We start from the raw sequence: 20646 nt of genomic DNA, 5'->3' as shown, positions 1-20646 counted from the left end.
TGACATCATGATTTGACCTATTTTTTTCTCTGAGTTCCAAGTTGTTTTGAAAGCACCATTAACACCCACCTGCATTGCAATGTTCAATCATCAGAAACACCTGTTGTCCTCTGAGAGCCAAACAGCTTTTCTATGTAGCCTACACCTGAGTTTCCACTAGATAAAACAGCCACCAAGTCAAAATAGGCTATATTGTACAGATTCATGAAAAAAAATGCTTTTTGAGTTTAGATTTAGGCTAATGGTAGAAGTGTAGTAAAGGTTAGGGTTAAGGTGAGAGTTAGATTTAAAATTTGATTTTAAGAAAATTGTAAGGATCGACACTGGAGACGAGAAGCAGGTGCAGGGAGTGAACATATAATGACCATGGACAGGAACAGAATATGGACAGCGTCTGGACAGGGGAAACGGAAACGACAATAATGCAGACACGGGGAACAAAGTGAGGAGCAGACAGAAATAGGGAAGTCAATCAACAAAGTGAAGGCATCCATGTGAGTCCAGTGAGCGCTGATGCGCGTAATGATGTTGACAGGTGTGTGTAATGAAGGGCAGCCTGGCGCCCTTGAGCACCAGAGAGGGAGAGCGGGAGCAGGTGTGACAGAAAATTATGACTTTGTACCAACATACTGTATACTACACACTTAATGAGTATATCCACATACTATTAGTTAATTTTAGTATACTGTAAACAAACTGTATCCTTTTAGTTGTGTACTAGCGCTTCGCCTGTCTACTGAAAGTTGATGCTGTTGCTATGCAACTTCTTGCTAGCTTGTTAGCATAACAAATTACTAGCTAGACATCTTACGACTTCATTAACCATGTCCATTGAGAACGCACAACAACTATTTTTTATTTTATTTAACCAGTAAGGGCTCATTGAGATTTGAAATCTCTTTTTCAAGAGCGTCCTGGCCAAGATAGGCAGAACCAAGTCATGACACAATTACAGACAAACAACATGAAAAACTACAAGTAATATAGTAAAAACCATAGAATTCACAAGAGTATAACAAAATCATAAAACAGCAAATTAAAAACATTGACAGGTCAGGGAATTAGCCTCAAAATCCTTCATCAGTGATTTAAAAACACCAATCGGAACAAGTTCTTCCAGTTTAGAAGTATTTTGTAAGGCGTTCCAAGCCGATGGCGCAGAGTACATAAAAGCCCTTTTACCAAATTCAGTTCGGACATTTGGAACAGTTAGCAGGATAAAGTTTTGCGAATGAAGAGAGTACCCACCACATTTCTGAAAAATAAAAATGCCCAAATAAAATGGTAGTAAACCCCAAATGGCTTTGACTATACGGTTTAGCTAAGCTAAGAATGATGTGAATAATCAAGTCAATAAACATTGGGTAGTTAGATAGCATATAGTTATACCGGCAAGTTCAATGTATTAGTAGCCAACTAACATTAGGTAGCTCGCTAAAATACCAGTACATACAAGCAACAGCTGTAATGACATAATGACTTTGTGGTTCGTAAGGCTTGTCAGTCAACATAATGTGTAACGGGAACTCATCTGAAAAGTGATGACTTTATCACATTGCTCAACATTTTCTTAACATTTGTCATAATTAGTTAAAGCAATGAATATGTATCCGCTCTTGTCGGACTTCAGCTGCATATTTTCCACCATGTTCTTCAAATCTGAAAACATTGCGAAGCCAGGCCCATTTTCTGAAGAATTGCATCATGGACGGAAATAGTGTCCTCTTGTATACTTCGTATTTTTGGAACTTTTGGATACTAACCATCTCCATACTATGACCAATAAGCATACTACATGCTCAATTTACATCACGAATAGTACGGTTAGAGCGGTTAGTATGAGTATTTGAACACAGCTCATGTCTCAATTGTCTCAAGGCTTAAAAATCCTTCTTTAACCTGTCTCCTCCCTTTTATTTACACTGATTGAAGTGGATATAACAGGAGACATTAAAAAGGAATCGTAGCTTTCACCTGGATTCTCCTGGTCAGTCTTTATCATGGAAAGAGCAGGTGTTCCTAATGTTGTATACCCAGTGTATAGCTAGCTAGCTTCCTGAAATGATAAGAGAGAACAAAGAATAGAGCTATTTGGTCCGTGTGCATGTCGAAATATTAATGACATTAGGAATACGACACGGTATCACTGGATTTATCAAACAGCAAGAGTCAGACGAACGTCAACCCTCAACATGTCAAAAGGTTGTATAGGCACGGTTTAGCTGAGACTCATCTCCTGACAGGTAGACTGGTAGTCTTTTTCTGAAATAGTTATTTTCACCTGACAGTAAAGGAGCCCGTCTTAACTGATGGTGCTTTCACCTCTAGGATAATGTCCGCTCTAGGACAGGAATGACTTGAAATAGGTGGGGCATCTTCCTCTGAGGTGGACCTTTGAGATGATGGTGGTTGTAATAGATGTCCCTTTCCAGTCAAAATGGCGGGTGCACAGCGCGCCATTCGGACGCTGGCCTTGTTTTGAAGTGCACGAACGTGCGCAGGTAACCTACTTAATCTCCTTTTGAAGTGATTTGTTTGACAACTAGATAAAAACATTATGACTGGTTGTGTTAATGACACATTAAAAAGGTAATAGATTTTTACAGTTAAATTATGTGTTTTTACTATAAAGGCCATATATGGGAGGTCCCATGAAAAAGAGACTCCCGAATGTCACGGTATAATGGCACCTTCCAGTGGATTTACCGCTGTATGCTAATTCCCTTATATAAAATCCTGACCTTGAGTGCAAGCACTGTAACAAGACTTTTGGAATTGATTTATGATTTATTTGAAGAGGAAAAGTTTAGGGATGGCCAAACCTATGCTGAAGCATTTCATGTGTTGAAACATCATAATGATATAGAACAAAAATTCCACCCTCCATCGATTAAGGTTCAAAATGTTATTGCCCCCCCCCCCCCCCCCCCCCCGACTGGGTCTGCGCCCCACCTTGGCCACCCTATTCAAAAATGTTCTGGACATGACACTGTGTATGTGTGGTGTTCATGCGCACGTGTCCACCAGTGTGTATGGTTAATAGTGCACTTAGCTAAGGCATCTTAGGACTGAGTTCATCTGACCAAACCTTTATCTCTCTTCCTGTCTCCGCTATCAGCCTAATTCGCCATTGTTCTGTTCAAAGTCCACAGGCTACATCTTCCACAGTGGAGTTTTACAACTCATCTGATTAGGACTGATTTATGACTACATGAATCAATGGCTTGTGTCATACCCACATCAGCATTATGCTATGACTCAACCTTTCATATTTCTGTCAACAAGAGACTGATGATGCATGTTGCATATCACCCTCATTCTGACGGACAGATCATTGGACAGATTCCATTCCAAGTCGCTGTATTGATATAATTCAAAACTGAATCGCCTGACATGTACTGTATGATCGGAAAATTAATTTGCGTCTCAAAGTGAAACTGAGTGTCAGCATACAAGCAGAGTTGACCTCTATTACATGAATCATTCAGCCATTTTGGAGCTGTGGAGATGTGGAGCTGTGGAGCTGGATAGTCCCTGTAGCAGATGGTCGAGACAAAGATAACAGAAGGGGGTAAGGGACCAGACAACAGGGTGGTGAGACCCGGTCTGTGTCTGTAGAGCAGAGGAGGACACTATTAGTAGGTTTCAACTCAGTCCAGATGGCTAGAGTAGAGTCCATTTGGGTCAGAACAATCTAAGAGGCTCTGGACCCCCATTTAATGCTACACGCTATACCTGACAGCTTTATGCCTCAACGGTCAACAATGACAAATACATGCAAAAACCACAAACAGAGACAAAGGGACAGGGGGATACCTAGTCAGTTGCACAACTGAATGCCTTCAACTGAAATGCATATTCTGCATCTAACCCAACCCCTCTGAATCAGAGAGGTGCGGGGGGCTGCCATAATCGGCATCCATGTCTTTGGTGCCCGGGGAACAGTGGGCTAACTGCCTTGCTCAGGGGCAGAATGACAGATTTTTACCAGTTAGCTCTTGATCTGTGATGTCTGCAATCCAATTGATGGTTGCATGTACACTATATATGCACAAAAGTATGTGGACACCACTTCACACCCATTGCTGACAGGTATAGAATTGAGCACACCGCCATGCAATCTCCATAGACAAACACTGTCAGTCAAATGTCCTTACTGAAGAGCTCAGTGACTTTCAACGTGGCACTGTCATAGGATGCCACCTTTGCAACAAGTCAGTTCGTCAAATGTCTGCCTTGTTAGAGCTGTAAGTGCTGTTATTGTGAAGTGAAAACATCTAGGAGCAACAATGGCTCAGCTGCGACGTGGTAGGCCACACAAACTCACAGAAAGGGACCGGCACGTAAAAATGGTCTGTCCTCGGTTGCAACACTCACTGCCGAGTTCCAAACTGCCTCTGGAAGCAACGTCAGCACAAGAACTGTTAGTTGGGAGTTTCATGAAATGGGTTTCCATGGCCGAGCAGCCACACACAAGCCTAAGGTCACCATGCGCAATGCCAAGCGTTGTCTGGAGTGGTGTAAAGCTCGCCACCATTGGACTCTGGAGCAGTGGAATTGCGTCCTCTTGAGTGATGAATCACACTTCACCATCTGGCAGTCCGAACGGAGCAATCTGGGTTTGGTGGATGCCAGGAGAACGCTACCTGCTCAAATGCATAGTGCTAACACTAAAGTGTGGTGGAGGAGAAATAATGGTCTGGGCTGTTTTTCATGGTTTGGGCTAGGGCCCTTAGTTCCAGTGAAGGCAAATCTTAACGCTACAGCATACAATGACATTCTAGATGATTCTGTGTTTCCAACTTTGTGGCAACAGATTGGGGAAGGCCCTTTCCTGTTTCAGCATGACAATGCCCCCTATGCACAAAGCGAGGTCCATACAGAAATGGTTTGTCGAGATCGGTGTGGAAGTACTTGACTGGCCTGCACAGAGCCCTGACCTCAAACCCATCGAAGACCTTTGGGATGATTTGGAATGCCGACTGCGAGCCAGACCTAATCGCCCAACATCAGCGCCTGATCTCACTAATGCTCTTGTGGCTGAAAGAAAGCAAATCCCCGCAGCAATGTTCCAATATCTAGTGGAAAGCCTTCCCAGAAGAGTGGAGGCTGTTATAGCAGCAAAGGGGGGACCAACTCCATATTAATGCCCATGATTTTGGAATGAGATGTTCGACTAGCAAGTGTCCACATACTTTTGGTCATGCAGTATATGACCTACCAAACGGTACAGCCAGTTAACTGTATGGTTTGTGATTGTGAATGACAGTGGAAAGTTGTGAGGCAGGTTGATACAGACCTGGAATTGGTGAGCACTGGTGAAAGGTATCACTGTCCGTAGCCATGTGTGTGCCTGTGTTTTTGACCGGTTCCACGCCGAGTGGCTCCAACCTAGCGGGTATTTTTGGGTCAGGACCTGTAAAGACCCACTCACCACCCCCACATGGTGATAGAAGGTCACCTGTAGAGGGGAGGACATGTGGCATGTCAGTAAAGGAGGGTGACAGCCAGTTAACACAATGGCAGGATTAACCGGGTGTTATTAAAGCTGTGTTTTACCCAGCATGTCTTTGAGGGCAGGAACACAGGACTCCTCAAGTAAGCCTGTGCTGTCTCTCCTGTCACAGGCCACAGAGCCAGGTAATGAGCTGGAGGCGCGAGAGAGAGAGAGAGAGAGATAGTAAAAAGAACTAGAAAGAATCTTATAAAATGTCCAATGTTCTTGAGTGCTCGTGTACTTGGAGTTGGCGAATCTGTGCATCATGTTCCAGAATGGCCCAAATCATTTACCAAAGTAGCTTCTGAAATTCAGAGTTCATCATTGCGGTACCTGATTGGTTGTTGTGGTCGTGTTTGGGTCCGGTGGTGTTGAACCCTGTTCTTCTGGTCCATCCTAAGTGTGTTTCCGAGCTGGGTAACAGGTCACAGAACCCCTGCTCAAAGTCACACCTAGTGTATCCAGAACCTTCACCCCCACAAAAATATTATAACCACCAAGAACATTCATAAACACAGAACACAGCAGGTCGGCCATTGGACACCGTGAGTCTGTCCCCCAAATGGTACCCTATTCCCTATATACAGTAGTTCACTACTTTTGACCACAGCCCTATGGACTACATAGTAGTTTAAGAGCCCTCTGAGGTGTAGGGTTCCACTGTAGGTTGTATTGTAGGCATCATAAAGAACCATTTGTTTAGCAGATCTGCTTATGCTCCCTAAAGTGCTACTTTACGGCCCTATGTCAAAACTGCGGTGTTGGCCTCCCGAGTGCACTGCATCGAGAGTGCTAGCTGTGCTACTAGAGATCCTGGTTTGAGTCCAGGCTCTGTCGCAGCCGGCAGCGACCAGGAGACGCATGGGGCGGCGCACAATTGGCCCAGCGTCGTCCGGGTTAGGGGAGGGTTTGGCAGGCAGGGATATCCTTGTCCCATTTCGTTCTAGTGACTACCGTGGCGGGCCGGGCGCATGCACGCTGACACGGTCGCCAGGAGTACGGTGTTTCCTCCAGACACATTGGTGTGGCTGGCTTTCGGGTTAAGCAGGCATTGTGTCAAGAAGCAGTGCGGCTTGGTTGGGTCGTGTTTCAGAGGACGCATGGCTCTCGACCTTCGCCTCTCCCGAGTTCGTACGGGAGTTGCAGCAATGAGACAAGACTGTAACTACCTATTGGATATCATGAAATTGGGAACAAAAATGTGGGAAAAAAAGAGGGGGAAAATTATTTTTTTTGGGGGGGGGGGGGGGGGGTTAACATACCCGTAGCCTTAGGGTCAGTGAGGGAACCTTGTGAATAAAACTCAGGGAGAGGTGGGAGAGCTAAATGGCTGTACAGAGCTAAATGGCTGTGCATAGCCAAAGTATCTCTAAAGACATAGGATGTGTTCCAAATGGCAACCTATTCCCTATGTAGTGCACTACAGTACTTTTGACCAGAGCCCTATGGGCCATGGTCAAAAGTAATACACTATTTAGGGGACTAGGGTGCCATTTGGGACTCAGCCATATTGGAATGCATGGAGCTGAAGCAGCGTAGGACTAGTACCATAAATATTGATCTGTCTGTCTGTCTTTACTAGGGCTACTCTAGGTAGTCATGTGGTTCGCCAGCCTAGGTGTTAGAACATGTGCATGTGGTAAACATTCTGTGCATTTCCATTGGCGCAAAGCACAGGAAATCTCCTCATTTGAATACACTTCTCTCCTCCATTTCATGTGACCATATAATGGTAATTTTTAATATAAATATATTCCATAAACATGAGCCTGTGTCACGCCCTGACCTTAGAGATCCTTGTTATTCTCTATGTCTGGTTAGGTCAGGGTGTGATTTGGGTGGGAATTCTATGTTCTCTGTTTCTTTGTGTTTGGCCGAGTGTGGTTCCCAATCAGAGGCAGCTGTCTTTCATTGTCTCTGATTGGGGATCATACTTAGGCAGCCCTTTTGCCCTCCTTCAGTGTGGGATCTTGTCTTTGTTTGAGTGCATGTAGTTTGCACGATGAAGTGGTTCGGTCGGTGTATTGGTTTTCTTGGTGGAACATTTAAATAAAATAATGTACGCCTACCACGCTGCACCTTGGTCTCCTTCCGATGACATACATTAAAGCCTGTTTATAGGTCTACTGTGAAATAAGGACACTTTCCCCTCAAAGATGGAGGCTACTTTTACATGTTATGTAGGTTTTACGCATAATCTCAGAACGTTAATCTTATCACACAATTCCACATTTACATACACACACACCCTAATTAGTGGTTTATTCTTTGGCCGAATAATCAACGATTCAACAGTAATCTGTAATCAACAATAACGGAAAGACAAACTATGAATGTAAATCACTGACTCATTGAGCTGTATACTCACAATTTCTCTCATCGCTGCCATCCCCACAGTAGTCAGTGAAGTCACACACATGGTCCTCAGACACACACCAGCCCTGTTCACATGTAAACTCTCCTGGCCAGCAGGTCCCAGCACACACAGAGACACAGAGCAGAGAGCAGGCCAGCAGGCACAGAGGCCTCCGCAGTAAAGTCATCAGGTAGGTTATTCCAATACTCAGGCTAGTCCACAATCACACGCTCACCCTTCACTTCCATAAAACCATGTTATTTTTTTTTTACAAAACAATGAGTAAAATACACAACAAAAGTAGCCCCTCGCCAGTCACAGTTTACTTAGATTGAAAGCGAACGCGTTTTCCAGCTGTTGTTCCTAGTCAATAAATGGCTTTTATGACTGTTACTCAATGGCCTGTGTGTGTGTACCTGAGTCTGGGACTGTAAGGCTGTCCCTGTGGCTGTAATAAAAGCCTTACAGAATGTAAGTAGTCAAATGTTTCCCTCTCAACAATTTTTCAAGCTCTAGTCATTTGCATAGGATGTTTTGTATTTATTGCGCTGTCAGTGCAATTGAAGACCGCTAGCGCCTTGCACATAATCTACATTTGTCCTTTCACAGACACTCTTATCCAGAGTGACTCACAGGAGCAATTCGGGTTAAGTGCCTTGCTAAAGGGCACATCGGCAGTGTTTTCACCTAGTTGGCTCAAGGATTTGAACCAGTGACGTTTCAGTTACCGGCCCAACACTCTTAACCACTAGGCTACTTGCAACCCTAGTCTAGAAAGTACACTTTCCACGCTGTGGGGTCCAGGTAAGGACATTTACCACGAACCAATGATATGTCTAAGGGCTTTGTAGCACAACACAGGAGAGAGATTAACTCTCCATGGAAATATGAACTACGTGAAAGAGGACCATTAGTTCTGCCCGACAGGGCCACTCGTACTTACAAATGTATGTTCAAACATACTTTCATTTCACATGAATCAATAAGTAAAGGATATCATTCAGATGTACCAGCGGCAGACGGCCAGGACGGCCACAAGGGGCCAGGAGCCCAAATGAAATCAACGCTGGGACAAGAGGGACGATCAACAGCTCGCTGGAACTAAGAATGACACCCTGTTCCCCTATATAGTGCACTGCTTTTGACTAGCGCTCTGGCCAAAAGTAGTGCACAATATAGGGCAGAGGTGTCAAACTCATTCCGTGTAACACAGTTGGTAGAGCATGGCGCTTGTAATGCCAGGGCACTGGGTTTGATTCCCGGGACCACCCATATGTAACATGTCCACATGGACCTAGAGCACAACATGCCTTGTTCTGTATTACATTCCACTGATACAACTGGGGGGGCGGGGGGACAAAAATGCCATTTCAAAATGACCCGTCCCCAGTGAAAGTTGCCAATGAAAGCAAAACAGCTTGACATAATTCTTTGCCTCTTTTGCAGGAAGAAACTCAGAATGGCAATACAGTGTAGCGGAGGTGTCTAATCTAAGCATAATTAATTGCCATCGTCAGCAGCAGAAGTCATTAACTGCCCAAACGAGCCAAGGAGCTCATTTACAGTAAGTAAAGTTGGACTTCATCAATGGATACATTTAACTACAAGCAGTCAGTGTTCATATTCGTAGAAACGACGTCATGTATCCTCTATGCAAAACACCAATTGGCGGTTAACTTGAATGCATTCTATCCAGATGGGTTGGCGGGTTGGCGTAGACTGGGGGTTAGTTACCTTCATTCTCCTCCAGTGCATCTTCGCACATATTAACGCACAGATGACGTGTCTTAAAATTCGTAATGTGCTTTCAAGTGTATTCTTCTGTGGAAAATGAGAAACTTTGAGGTGAAGCAATTGATGAAATCAACAAACGGTTGATTAAACCACAACACGGGTTTCCTCCACACGCTCTCTTGTTAGGCCAGCATTGAGTCCAGGTATCTTTCCCCCCCCTCCATCCCTCTCTCTCTCTCCCTCTCTTTTCCAGCTTATGAATTTGTAACTCCCGAGAATCAATTAACCTTCACAAGCAAGAGAGAGAGGTCAACTTGCTGCACCATGGTAAGTGACTTAAGTTTTTTTTGAAATACTTCTAATTTAGGTCCACAGGGCTGGGGGAACCACTGCAACCATTTGTCAAAGTATGGCAACAATCTTCTTTGCCCAGTGTCTGGTACATATTAAAACCTAGGTATGATTGAATTCTCATTTGCAACCAGTCTGTTAAGGATGTTAGCACAGGCACCTTTGACCTCTGTTTCTGTCATCGAGTATGTCCCAAATGGCACCCTATCCCTATATGAAGAGTTTATTTCCAAAATTCTACCTCCACATTTGTTTTTCCCCCCCGAAATGATTGCTTATGGGTACCTTCATATGTGTGTGTAAAATATGACTGTTCTCAGATTTAATTCATATATTTTAGGGTGTGTATTAAAATGTTTTTTTGCAAGACAGTACACATCCATTGTTTAGCTGGACTGGAATGTTCATGTAATGTATATTTTACTATATGTGGTTCTCTCACCTAGCTATCTTAAGATTAATGCACTAGCTGTAAGTCGCACTGGATAAGAGCATCTGCTAACTGACTAAAATGTCAAAAGCACATATTTTACATACTTAGCTCATTACTCTATTGATTAATACAAATTCGATTGAATGAGCGTGGACAACCTGTAAAATTAGTGGATTCGGCTCTTTCAGCCACACCCGTTGCTGACAGGTGTAAAAAATAAATACATTTGCAAATAGCCATGCAACCTCCATAGACAAACATTGGCAGTAGAATGGCCCGTACTGAAGAGCTAAGTGACTTGGAACGTGGCACCATCATAGGATGCCACCTTTCCGGCAAGTCAGTCTGTCAAATTTCTGCCCTGCTAGAGCTGCCCCAGTCAACTGTACAGTGCCTTCGGGAAGTATTCAGACACCTTGACTTTTTCCATATTTTCTTACGTTGCAGCCTTACTCTAAAATTGATTTAAAAATATATATATCCTCAGCAATTTACACACAATACCCCATAATGACAGAGTGAAAACAGGTTTGACATTTTTGCTAAGAAATAATAATTATCTAATTTGCATAAGTATTCAGACCCTATGAGACTCGAAATTGAGCTCAGGTATATCCTGTTTCCATTGACCATCCTTGAGATGTTTCTACAACTTGATTGGAGTCGACCTGTGGTAAATTCAATCGATTGGAAAGGCACACTCCAGTCTATATCAGGTCCCACAGTTGACAGTGCATGTCAGAGCAAAAACCAAGCCATAAGGTCGAAGGAATTGACAGGATTGTGTCGAGGCACAGATCTGGGGAGGGGCATCAAAAAATGTCTGCTGCATTGAAGATCCCCAAGAACACAGTGGCCTCCATCATTCTCAAATGAAAGAAGTTTGGAACCACCAAGACTCTTCCTAGAGCTGCCACCTGGCCAAACTGAGCAAGGAGAAGGGCCTTGGTCAGGGAGGTGACCAAGAACCTGATGGTCACTCTGACAGAGCTCAATAGTTCCTCTGTGGAGATGGGAGAATCTTCCAGAAGGACAACATTCTCTGCAGCACTCCACCAATCAGGCCTTTATGGCAGTGGCATAAAGTACTTTAGTCAATATACTTTAAAGTACTACTTAAGTCGTTGTTTGGGGTATCTGTACTTTACTATTTATATTTTTGACAACTTTTACTTCACTACATTCCTAAAGAAAATAAAGTACTTTTTACTCCATAAATTTTACCTGACACCCAAAAGTACTCATTACATTTTGAATGCTTAGCAGGACAGGGAAATGGTCCAATTTATGCATTCAAAAAGAAACATCCCTGGTCATCCCTACTGCCTCTGATCTGGCAGACTCACTAAACACACATGCTTCATTTGTAAATTATGTCTGAGTGTTGGAGATAGCCCCTGGCTATCCGTTATTTAAAAAACAGGAAAATAGTGCCGACTGGTTTGCTTAATATCAGGAATTTGAAATGATTTATATTTTTACTTTTGATACTTCAGCATATTAAAAACCAAATACTTTTTACTTTTACTCAAGTACTATTTTACTGGGTGACTTTCACTTTTACTTGAGTCATTTCCTTTTAAGGTATCTTTACTTTTACTCAAGTATGACAATACGCTACTTTTTCCCACCACTGCTTTATGTAAAAGGCACATGACAGCCTGCTTGGAGTTTGCCAAAAGGCACCTAAAGACTCTCAGAAGATGAGAAACAAGATTCTCTGGTTTGATGAAACCAAGAGTGAACTCTTTGACCTGAATGCCAAGCATCACATATTGAGGAAATCTGGCACCATCCCTACAGTGAAGCATGGTGGTGGCATCATCATGTTGTGGGGATGTTTTTCAGCAGCCGGGACTGGGAGACTAGTCAGGATCAAGGCAAAGATGAACGGAGCAAAGTACAGAGAGATCCTTGATGAAAGCCTGCTCCAGAGCACTGGGATGAAAGGTTCACCTTCAAACAGGACAATGACCCTAAGCACACAGCCAAGACAACGCGGGAGTGGCAAGTGGACAAGAACCTGAATGTCATTGAGTGGCCTGGCCAGAGCCCGGAATTGAACCCAATCTAACATCTCTGAAGAGACCTGAAAATAGCTGTGCAGCAACGCTCCCCATCCAACCTGACAGAGCTTGAGAGGATCTGCAGAGAAGAATGGGAGAAACTCCCAAAATACAGATGTGCCAAGAAGACGCGAGGCTGTAATCACTGCCAAAGCAGCTTCAAAAAAGTACTGAGTAAATGTGATATCAGTTTCTAAAAAACAGTTTTTCCTTTGTCATTATGGGTTATTGTGTATAGATTGATGAGGGGGAGAAACGATTTAATCCATTGTAGAATAAGGCTGTAATGTAACAAAATGTGGAAAAAGTCAAGGGCTCTGAATACTTTCCGAAGGCACTGTCAGTGCTGTTATTATGAAGTGTAAACATCTAGGAGCAACAATGGCTCAGCCGCGAAGTAGTAGGCCACATAAGCTCACAGAAAAGGACCGCCAAGCGCTGAAGCGTAACAATCTGTCCTTGGTTGCAACACTCACTATTGAGTTCCAAACTGCCTCTGGAAGCAACGTCAGCACAAAAACTGTTCGTGGGAAGCTTCATGAAATGGGTTGGCCAAGCAGCCGCATGGCCAAGCAGCCGCACACAAGCCTAACATCACCACGCTCAATGCCAAGCGTCGGCTGGAGTGGTGTAAAGCTCACCGCCATTGGACTCTGGAGCAGTGGAAATGCGTTCTCTGAAGTGATGAATCATGCTTCACCATCTGGCAGTCCAACTGACAAATCTGGGTTTGGTGGAACCCAGGAGAACACTACCTGCTTAAATCCATAGTGTCAACTGTAAAGTTTGGGGAGGAGGATTAATGGTCTGGGGTTGTTTTTCATTGTTCGGTCTAGGCCCCATAGTTCCAGTGAAGGGAAATCTTAACGCTACAGCATACAATGACATTCTAGACGATTCTGTGCTTCCAACTTTGTGGCAACAGACCTCACTAATACTCTTGTGGCTGACAGGAAGCAAGTCCCCACAGGAATATCATATACTTTTGGCTATTTATTGTATATAGTATCGTTTGTACAGTTCTTTATTACAAATGTTGTTATTTGTTACGTTTGACTGTCTACTTATACTTATTTCTCTGAGAGTGAGGTGGATAGATAGCATTTTGCAAAAAAAAACTGATTGTCTCTCTGAAATTAAACCATCAAGTGATAGATTTCAAACAAATACGTCTATCACTGAACAACCCCATGCCATGATTAGGATGGTGAAAAACACACCACTCTCTTTCATAAATTCTTTAAAAAATCTAATCAAATTGACCAACATTTCTGAATATGGATATATAGCGTTTTGGAAAGGAACTTCCTAAAGTGCACAACTTTTTGAAGGGAAAGGGGTGCAATTTGAGATGCACCCATCCTCTGTAATGGCATGCCAGTTATATAGTGGTGAGTCCATAGACAGAAATCACGTGAATACGGGTGCACAATAGTGTATGAGGGACAGACAAGGTAGGCCTGGCTACAACATACACACATCGAGATATGAAACATTAAAATCATACCTACAAGAGAACTCACATGAATATAGTGGCGAAATAATACCGATATACAGACAAGAGACATGGGCGAAAACACACCAGAGACTTTAAAAACACTGGCCTCGCAAAAGGCTCTAAAATGTCCATTGCCGTTCTCCTGAACCACTGGAGCAACATTCCCATTCAGCAGATGCAGGGAAACTGATTACTGTGTCTGTTGAGCCAACTACACAACAGTTCACAGAGAAATGCATATTTGTGGGCAACAAAGGAGAAGGGGAAAACAGACCAAAGCTAAGTCCTGTTGACTCTTCATTCGTCTTCATAATAGCTTTTTTCCATCCTGCTGCCTTTAGACAGCCTGTTAATTAGAATGTATTAAAAGGGAAGAGCGTTCGCATTCCGTTTCCACTCCGTTTGTTTTGGAGATGGTACATTATTCACTGCTTTGATGCCATTGCTTCTTTTACACCGACTAAGTCTCGGGATGATTCCCAAATCGCACCCTATTCCCTATATAGTGCGCTATTTTTGATCAGAGATCTATGGGCCCAGGTGAAAAGTAGTGCACTATAAACGAGGTGCCATCTGAGACGCACACCCGTTATTCACGGCAGGCTGAAGTGAACTCATCATGGGAGAGGGTTGTTTCATCTTCACACCTGCAGACAACAGCTGTAAGAGCGGCCCTTCTATTTTGGTACTTTAACTCTCTGATCAAGGGAAATGTGCCTGGAGCGCTGCTCAATGCATTGTATACTTCCATGTGCAGCAGCAATCGTGCCCTAATTTTTACACCATAAATCAAAAAAATATTAACTGGAGAGATGTGACAAGTGGAAAAGAGCATCAACTCTTCAGGTAGAATCTGCTGGGAGGTGAAAGCCTTGGCTACACCGTGGACCGACTGAGCCTTATGAATTCCATCTGTCTGCCAGTGGTCCATATTATATTCTCACAGCCGTCACTGTCCGTAGGACTCTGTTCAAAAGTACTGTAACTAAAGGGAATAGGGTGCCATTTAGGACACAAGCCAGAGTGTATGAGTCAGAGGTGTTTGTTACGAATACAAAAAAGGTGTCAACAGCCAAGCTGTTCAGCTTCAGACTCCTCTCCCATGCATGACGTCCCTGGGTGTATGATTTCGGAAAATTGTAAAAAAAATATGAATAATCCTGCTCTAATTCCACTAATTAGCAATTAATTTGTTTGCGACACACACCCATAAAATGTTGATTTTTGGACATACAGCAAAGGGAGCCACATTTATTAATGTGCCTCTAAACTTGAACCTGCTCATAATTTGTGAGAAGCAAAGAGGACAAGTAGGGTCTGGCTCCAGCAGATACCTTCTCATGCCTCGTATGTCTGTGAGACATACGAGATGAGACAGGATGTCGAATGGTGTCAGATAGGATGGTGCGTTACCGCCACCAACAGCATGGGTGGTTAAATTACATTTACATTAGAAGCTAAGTACTTGCTAGTGTGTACTAGCTAGACCCAGGGGTGGGCAATTCCAGTCCTCGGGGGCCTGATTAGCGTATTTGTGTGAGACACACGCACATGGCTTTGAGGTTCACAGGCCACACCGTGTCAGCATACATAATCTGCAGCTGGATGCTTCTCGATTGGACAGACACCGGAGTTGCTACCCCTCTACATATTCATTCCGGCTCCACCATGACACAGCTTCGTCAGTCACCAGGCTACCAAGGGAGAAGAAAAGAGGAGATAAGGAAAAAGGGAGTGAAAATGTTGTGCATGTGTGCCCTCAGTAGGAATCTGAGAATACGTCATCCTAGTGCTATTAACCCTTTGTAGAAATGATGTGAGTTACATTACATCCTCCCCTCCCCCTTGTAGGCCGTCATTGTAAGTAAGAATTTGTTCTTAGTTGACTTTAAAGGAAAGGGCCCGCTCTTAAGGATCGGCCCTTTTTTTTTACATTTTTGCCTAAAAAGACATACCCAAATCTAACTGCCTGTAGCTCAGGCCCTGAAGCAAGGATATGCATATTCTTGTTACCATTTGAAAGGAAACACTTTGAGGATTGTGGAAATGTGAAAGAAATGTAGGAGAATATAACACATTTGATCTGGTAAAAGATAATTACAAAAAATTAAAAAACGTTTTTATTTTATTTTTTTGTACCATCATCTTTTAAATGCAAGGGAAAGGCTATAATGTATTATTCCAGCCCAAGTGCTATTTATATTTTGTCCACTAGAAGGCAGTAGTGTATGTGCAAAGTTAAACTGATCCAATGAACCATTGCATTTCTGTTCAAAATGTTGTATCAAGACTGCCCAAATGTGCCAAATTTGTTTATTAATAATTTTTCATGTTCAAAACTGTGCACTCTGCTCAAACAATAGCATGGTATTATTTCACTGTGATAGCTAATGTAAATTGGACAGTGCATTTAGATTAACAATAATTGAAGCTTTCTGCCAATATCAGATAAGTCTATGTCCTGGGAAATGTTCTTGTTACTTACAACCTCATGCTATTCACATTAGCCTACCTTAGCTCAACCATCCCGAAAGGGACCCACCAATCCTGAAGAAGTTTTTAAATGTAACCTTTATTTAACTAGGAAAGTCAGTTAAGAACAAATTCTTAACTACAATGACAGCCTACCCTGCCTTGTTCAGGGGTAGAATGACATATTTCCACCTTGTCAGCTCAGGGATTCGATCCAGCAACCTTTCGGCTACTGGCCCAACACTCTAACCACTAGGTTACCTGCCGCCCCACTTGCCTGGTTAAATAAAGGTTAAATAAATTAAAAATCTGCATGTATCCCTGCATATACTTCTCCTACATTACTTGTGGAATAAGGAGAGAAAGCAAGCACATACTTCCCCTTTCATTAGCTGTTTCAAAGTGAATTAACTGGGTAATTCTGGAAGCTAATTGATCATTAGCGGGAAGATTTTGTTGATTAAACAGACACTAACCTACATGCTCTAGGAGTTTAAGTATGGTTCCTTTAATTACTATGTTATTATCCACAGTAAATTAAAACCCACCCCTCAATGACATCCACTCTCTTCTCTGATAATGTCAATTAAAAACAAAAACAAAAACGAAAATGCTTAAGTGAGAAGTAGGCATTGGTCTGAAGCCAAAAACAAAAGGAAATCCACAGGAGGGCCACAATGCGTACTTCACCCATGCCCTACCAAGGTTTTCCAGCACATAGCTTTGACCTACTACAGCAGCTATCTTGGCTACTTGTACTTCCAACAATGTGTACGCAGGATGCTTAGGATTCAAACCTTCTCAAACATCCAATGTCATACTCTTAGAAGAGTGTCTCCCACAATAATGTAATTAGTAGCGCATACAAGGTAATGTATTGCATTCTTCCCACCTCATACTAAGACATTACGCCATTCCACTACATTTTCACGCTTGATTGAGTGAGCCGCTTTGTCTTGTAATGTGGTACCTGCCTGTATTTCCTTAAACATGTATTTTATGACCTTTACATGTCATAACATATTTTTGGGTCAGTAGGTACCCAACATAACAACAGGTGGTGGTGTGTTCGACACAGTCACAATTACACTGTAGATATAGAGGTCTATAGAGCATGTCTGTATTCCTGATTTCTGTAACCGTTAGCTTACCTGTGTAACATTGACATAAGCTCAGAACCACTTGTTTTTCAACAATTGCTGGGCTAAACAATGGACAGTTCATTACCTCTGTCAAATGACTATGTAGCTCAACATTGTGTGTAATTGTATTTATTTTTTTGCAAAATAGATGACGTTACAATGACACATTTACAGTAGGCCTTTATCTGAATATACATACAACCTAATGAGACATGCAGTATATACAGTACCAGTCAAAAGTTTGGAAACCCCTACCCCTACATTCAACGGTTTTTCTTTATTTTTACTATTTTCTACATTGTAGAATAATAGTGAAGACATCAAAACTATGAAATAACACATTGGTTACTACGTGATTCCATATGTGTTATTTCATTGTTTTGATGTCTTCACTATTATTCTATAATGTAAAAAAATAATAATAATAAAGGAAAATGATTGAATGAGTAGGCATCCAAACTTTTGACTGACAGACACACACACACACACACACACACACACAGTTGAAGTCGGAAGTTTACATACACCGTAGCCAAATACATTTAACCTCAGTTTCACAATTCCTGACATTTAATCCTAGTAAAAATGCCCTGTTTTAGGTCAGTTAGGATCACCACTTTATTTTAAGAATGTGAAATGTCAGAATAATAGTAGAGAGAATTATTTATTTCAGCTTTTATTTCTTTCATAACATTCCCAGTGGGTCAGAAGTTTACATACACTCAATTAGTATTTGGTAGAATTGCTTTTAGATTGTTTAACTTGGGTTAAATGTTTCGGACAAGCTTCCCACAATAAGTTGGGTGAATTTTGGCCCATTCCACATGACAGAGCTGGTGTAACTGAGTCAGGTTTGTAGGCCTCCTTGCACGCACACACTTGTTCAGTTCTGCCCACAAATTTTCTATAGGATTGAGGTCAGGGCTTTGTGATGGCCACTCCAATACCTTGACTTTGTCGTCATTAAGCCACTTTTCCACAACTTTGGAAGTATGCTTGGGGTCATTGTCCATTTGGAAGACCCATTTGCAACCAAGCTTTAACTTTAACTGATGTCTTGAGATGTTGCTTCAATATATCTACATCATTTTCCTCCCTCATGATGCCATCTATTTTGTGAAGTGCACCAGTCCCCCCTGCAGCAAAGCACCCCCACAACATGATGCTGCTATCCCTGTGTGTCACGCCTTGACCTTCGTTATCTTTACACGAGGGTGATATATGTGTTTTGTCCTGTCTAGGTTTTGTGTATGTTTATGGGGGATTTCCAGTCTAGGTGTTGTTATGTCTATGGTTGCCTAGATTGGTTCTCAATCAGAGGCAGCTGTTTATCGTTGTCTCTGATTGGGGACCATATTTAGGTACCCATATTCCTTGGGTATTTCGTGGGTTATTATTCTATGTGTTGTCGTGGAATAATCCAAATTTGTTGGTAACATATGTAAGATGTTTCAAATTCATCATAAGTTACTTCTCATCAGAATGGTATTTTTGTATAATACTGTGACGAGGTTGCAGTTATCTGTTCTATGTCAAGACTAAGTTGCATGGGCCGCAGAGAGGGGAGAGGTCAAAGTATTATCATGTGTAAACATATCTTTTGCTCCACTGTGTGTGTGCCAGTTCACTCCCTAGTTTTCCCATCGGAGATGGCAGTGTCTGGAATCATTCTCCTCTCCGTGAGCTTGTCCAGGATTGGTTGTATTTAGAGTTGGTTGTATCTAAATAACAATTTGATATATGCCTGTTGATATGGAGGATTGGTCTATGGTTCTGGGGTTTGAGAAAGGAGACAAAGCTGAACGATGAATTATGCCGATGCTGTCTTATCCTGTGTGTCTTTGCTATAAAGGACCTCATTTGAAATGTGGAAGGGGCTCTCAGAGAATTCATGGATAGACACTGAATTGTCTGAGAGTCGCAGGGTTGTGATGAAGCTCATATAATTAAAGATGAACTTTGATAACTAACTCTTGTGTGTGGTTTGCGCTCATGATTTGGTAAATAGAGGAAATTTCCACGACAGTGTAGTAGCCTGTTTCAGCACTCGTTGTATATCGCTTCACGGTTCGTTTTGTATAGATTTGTTCAGTGTTCGTTCTTCTCATTAAAAGAGTTATGTACTCTTATCATGCTGCGCCTCGGCCTCCTCCATACCACGAACTTGACAGAATAACCCACCAAACAAGGACCAAGCAGCCAAGCAGCGTATGATGGAGCAGACAGCATGGACATGGGACGAAATACTGGACGGTACAGGATCCTGGACGTGGGAGGATATACTGGCAGGAGAGGATCGCCTACCATGGAGATAGCACAGGAGGAACGGCGACGATATGTGGGTACACGACTAGCACGGAAGCCCGAGAGGCAGCCCCAAGATTTTTTTGGGGGGGGCACACGAGGAGATTGGCTGAGTCAGGTAGGAGACCTGAGCCGACCTGAGCCTCGTGCTTACCGTGGGGAGCATGTAACTGGTCAGGCACAGTGTTATGCAGAGATGCGCACGGTGTCTCCAGTGTGCTATTCTAGCCTGGTGCGTTCTATTCCAGCTCCTTGCATTGGCCGGGCTAGAATGGGCACCCAGCCAGGAAGGAGGGTGCCGGCTCAGCTCTCCTGGTCTCCAGTATACCTCCTTGGACCAGGATATCCTGCACCGGCTCTGCGTACTGTGTCTCCGGTGAGTCTGCACAGCCCAGTGCGTCCTGTGCCAGTGCCCTGCATTTGCAGTGTGAAAATAAACATCCAGCCAGGACGGGTTGTGTGAGCTCTACACTCCAGACCTCCAGTACGCCTCCACAGTCCAGTAGGTCCTGTGCCTGCTCCCCGCACTCGCCCTGAGGTGTGTGTCACCAGCCCAGTACCACCAGTGCCACCACCACGCACCAGGTTTCCTGTGCGCCTCCAGATCCCAGTACATCCTGTTCCTCCTCCCCGCACTCGCAATGAGGTGTGTGTCCCCAGCCCGGTACCACCAGTTCCGGCACCACGCACCAAGCCTCCAGTGCGCCTCCAAGGTCCAGTACTCCCTGTTCCTGCTCCTCGCACTCGCCCTGAGGTGTGTGTACCCAGCCCGGTACCACCAGTGCCGGCACCA

The 20646-nt window shown here is 43.2% G+C and overlaps 1 protein-coding gene across 2 annotated transcripts in view; it reads right to left on the bottom strand.

Annotated features, from left to right (window-relative positions):
* Window positions 1-8584, bottom strand: part of malrd1 (MAM and LDL receptor class A domain containing 1) — a 121081-nt gene extending 112497 nt beyond the window's left edge. For both annotated transcript variants that reach the window (XR_016486640.1, XM_036944252.2), the window contains exons 1-4: window positions 7866-8584; window positions 5831-5965; window positions 5560-5648; window positions 5300-5461 (exon numbers count right to left, since the gene is read on the bottom strand). Coding sequence is in view for 1 of the 2 variants with exons in the window: in XM_036944252.2 (XP_036800147.2) it covers window positions 5300-5461; window positions 5560-5648; window positions 5831-5965; window positions 7866-8040 (561 nt within the window). In the remaining variant the exon portion in view is untranslated. The remainder of the gene's footprint in view (window positions 1-5299; window positions 5462-5559; window positions 5649-5830; window positions 5966-7865) is intronic.
* Window positions 8585-20646: the final 12062 nt, after the last annotated feature.

This window comes from Oncorhynchus mykiss, chromosome 15, assembly GCF_057628025.1.
Source record: "Oncorhynchus mykiss isolate SJ-2025 chromosome 15, ASM5762802v1, whole genome shotgun sequence".
NCBI classification, from domain to species: Eukaryota; Metazoa; Chordata; class Actinopteri; order Salmoniformes; family Salmonidae; genus Oncorhynchus; species Oncorhynchus mykiss.
Note: the sequence above shows the minus strand (reverse complement) of the source record. Positions and strands in the feature narration are given on the sequence as shown.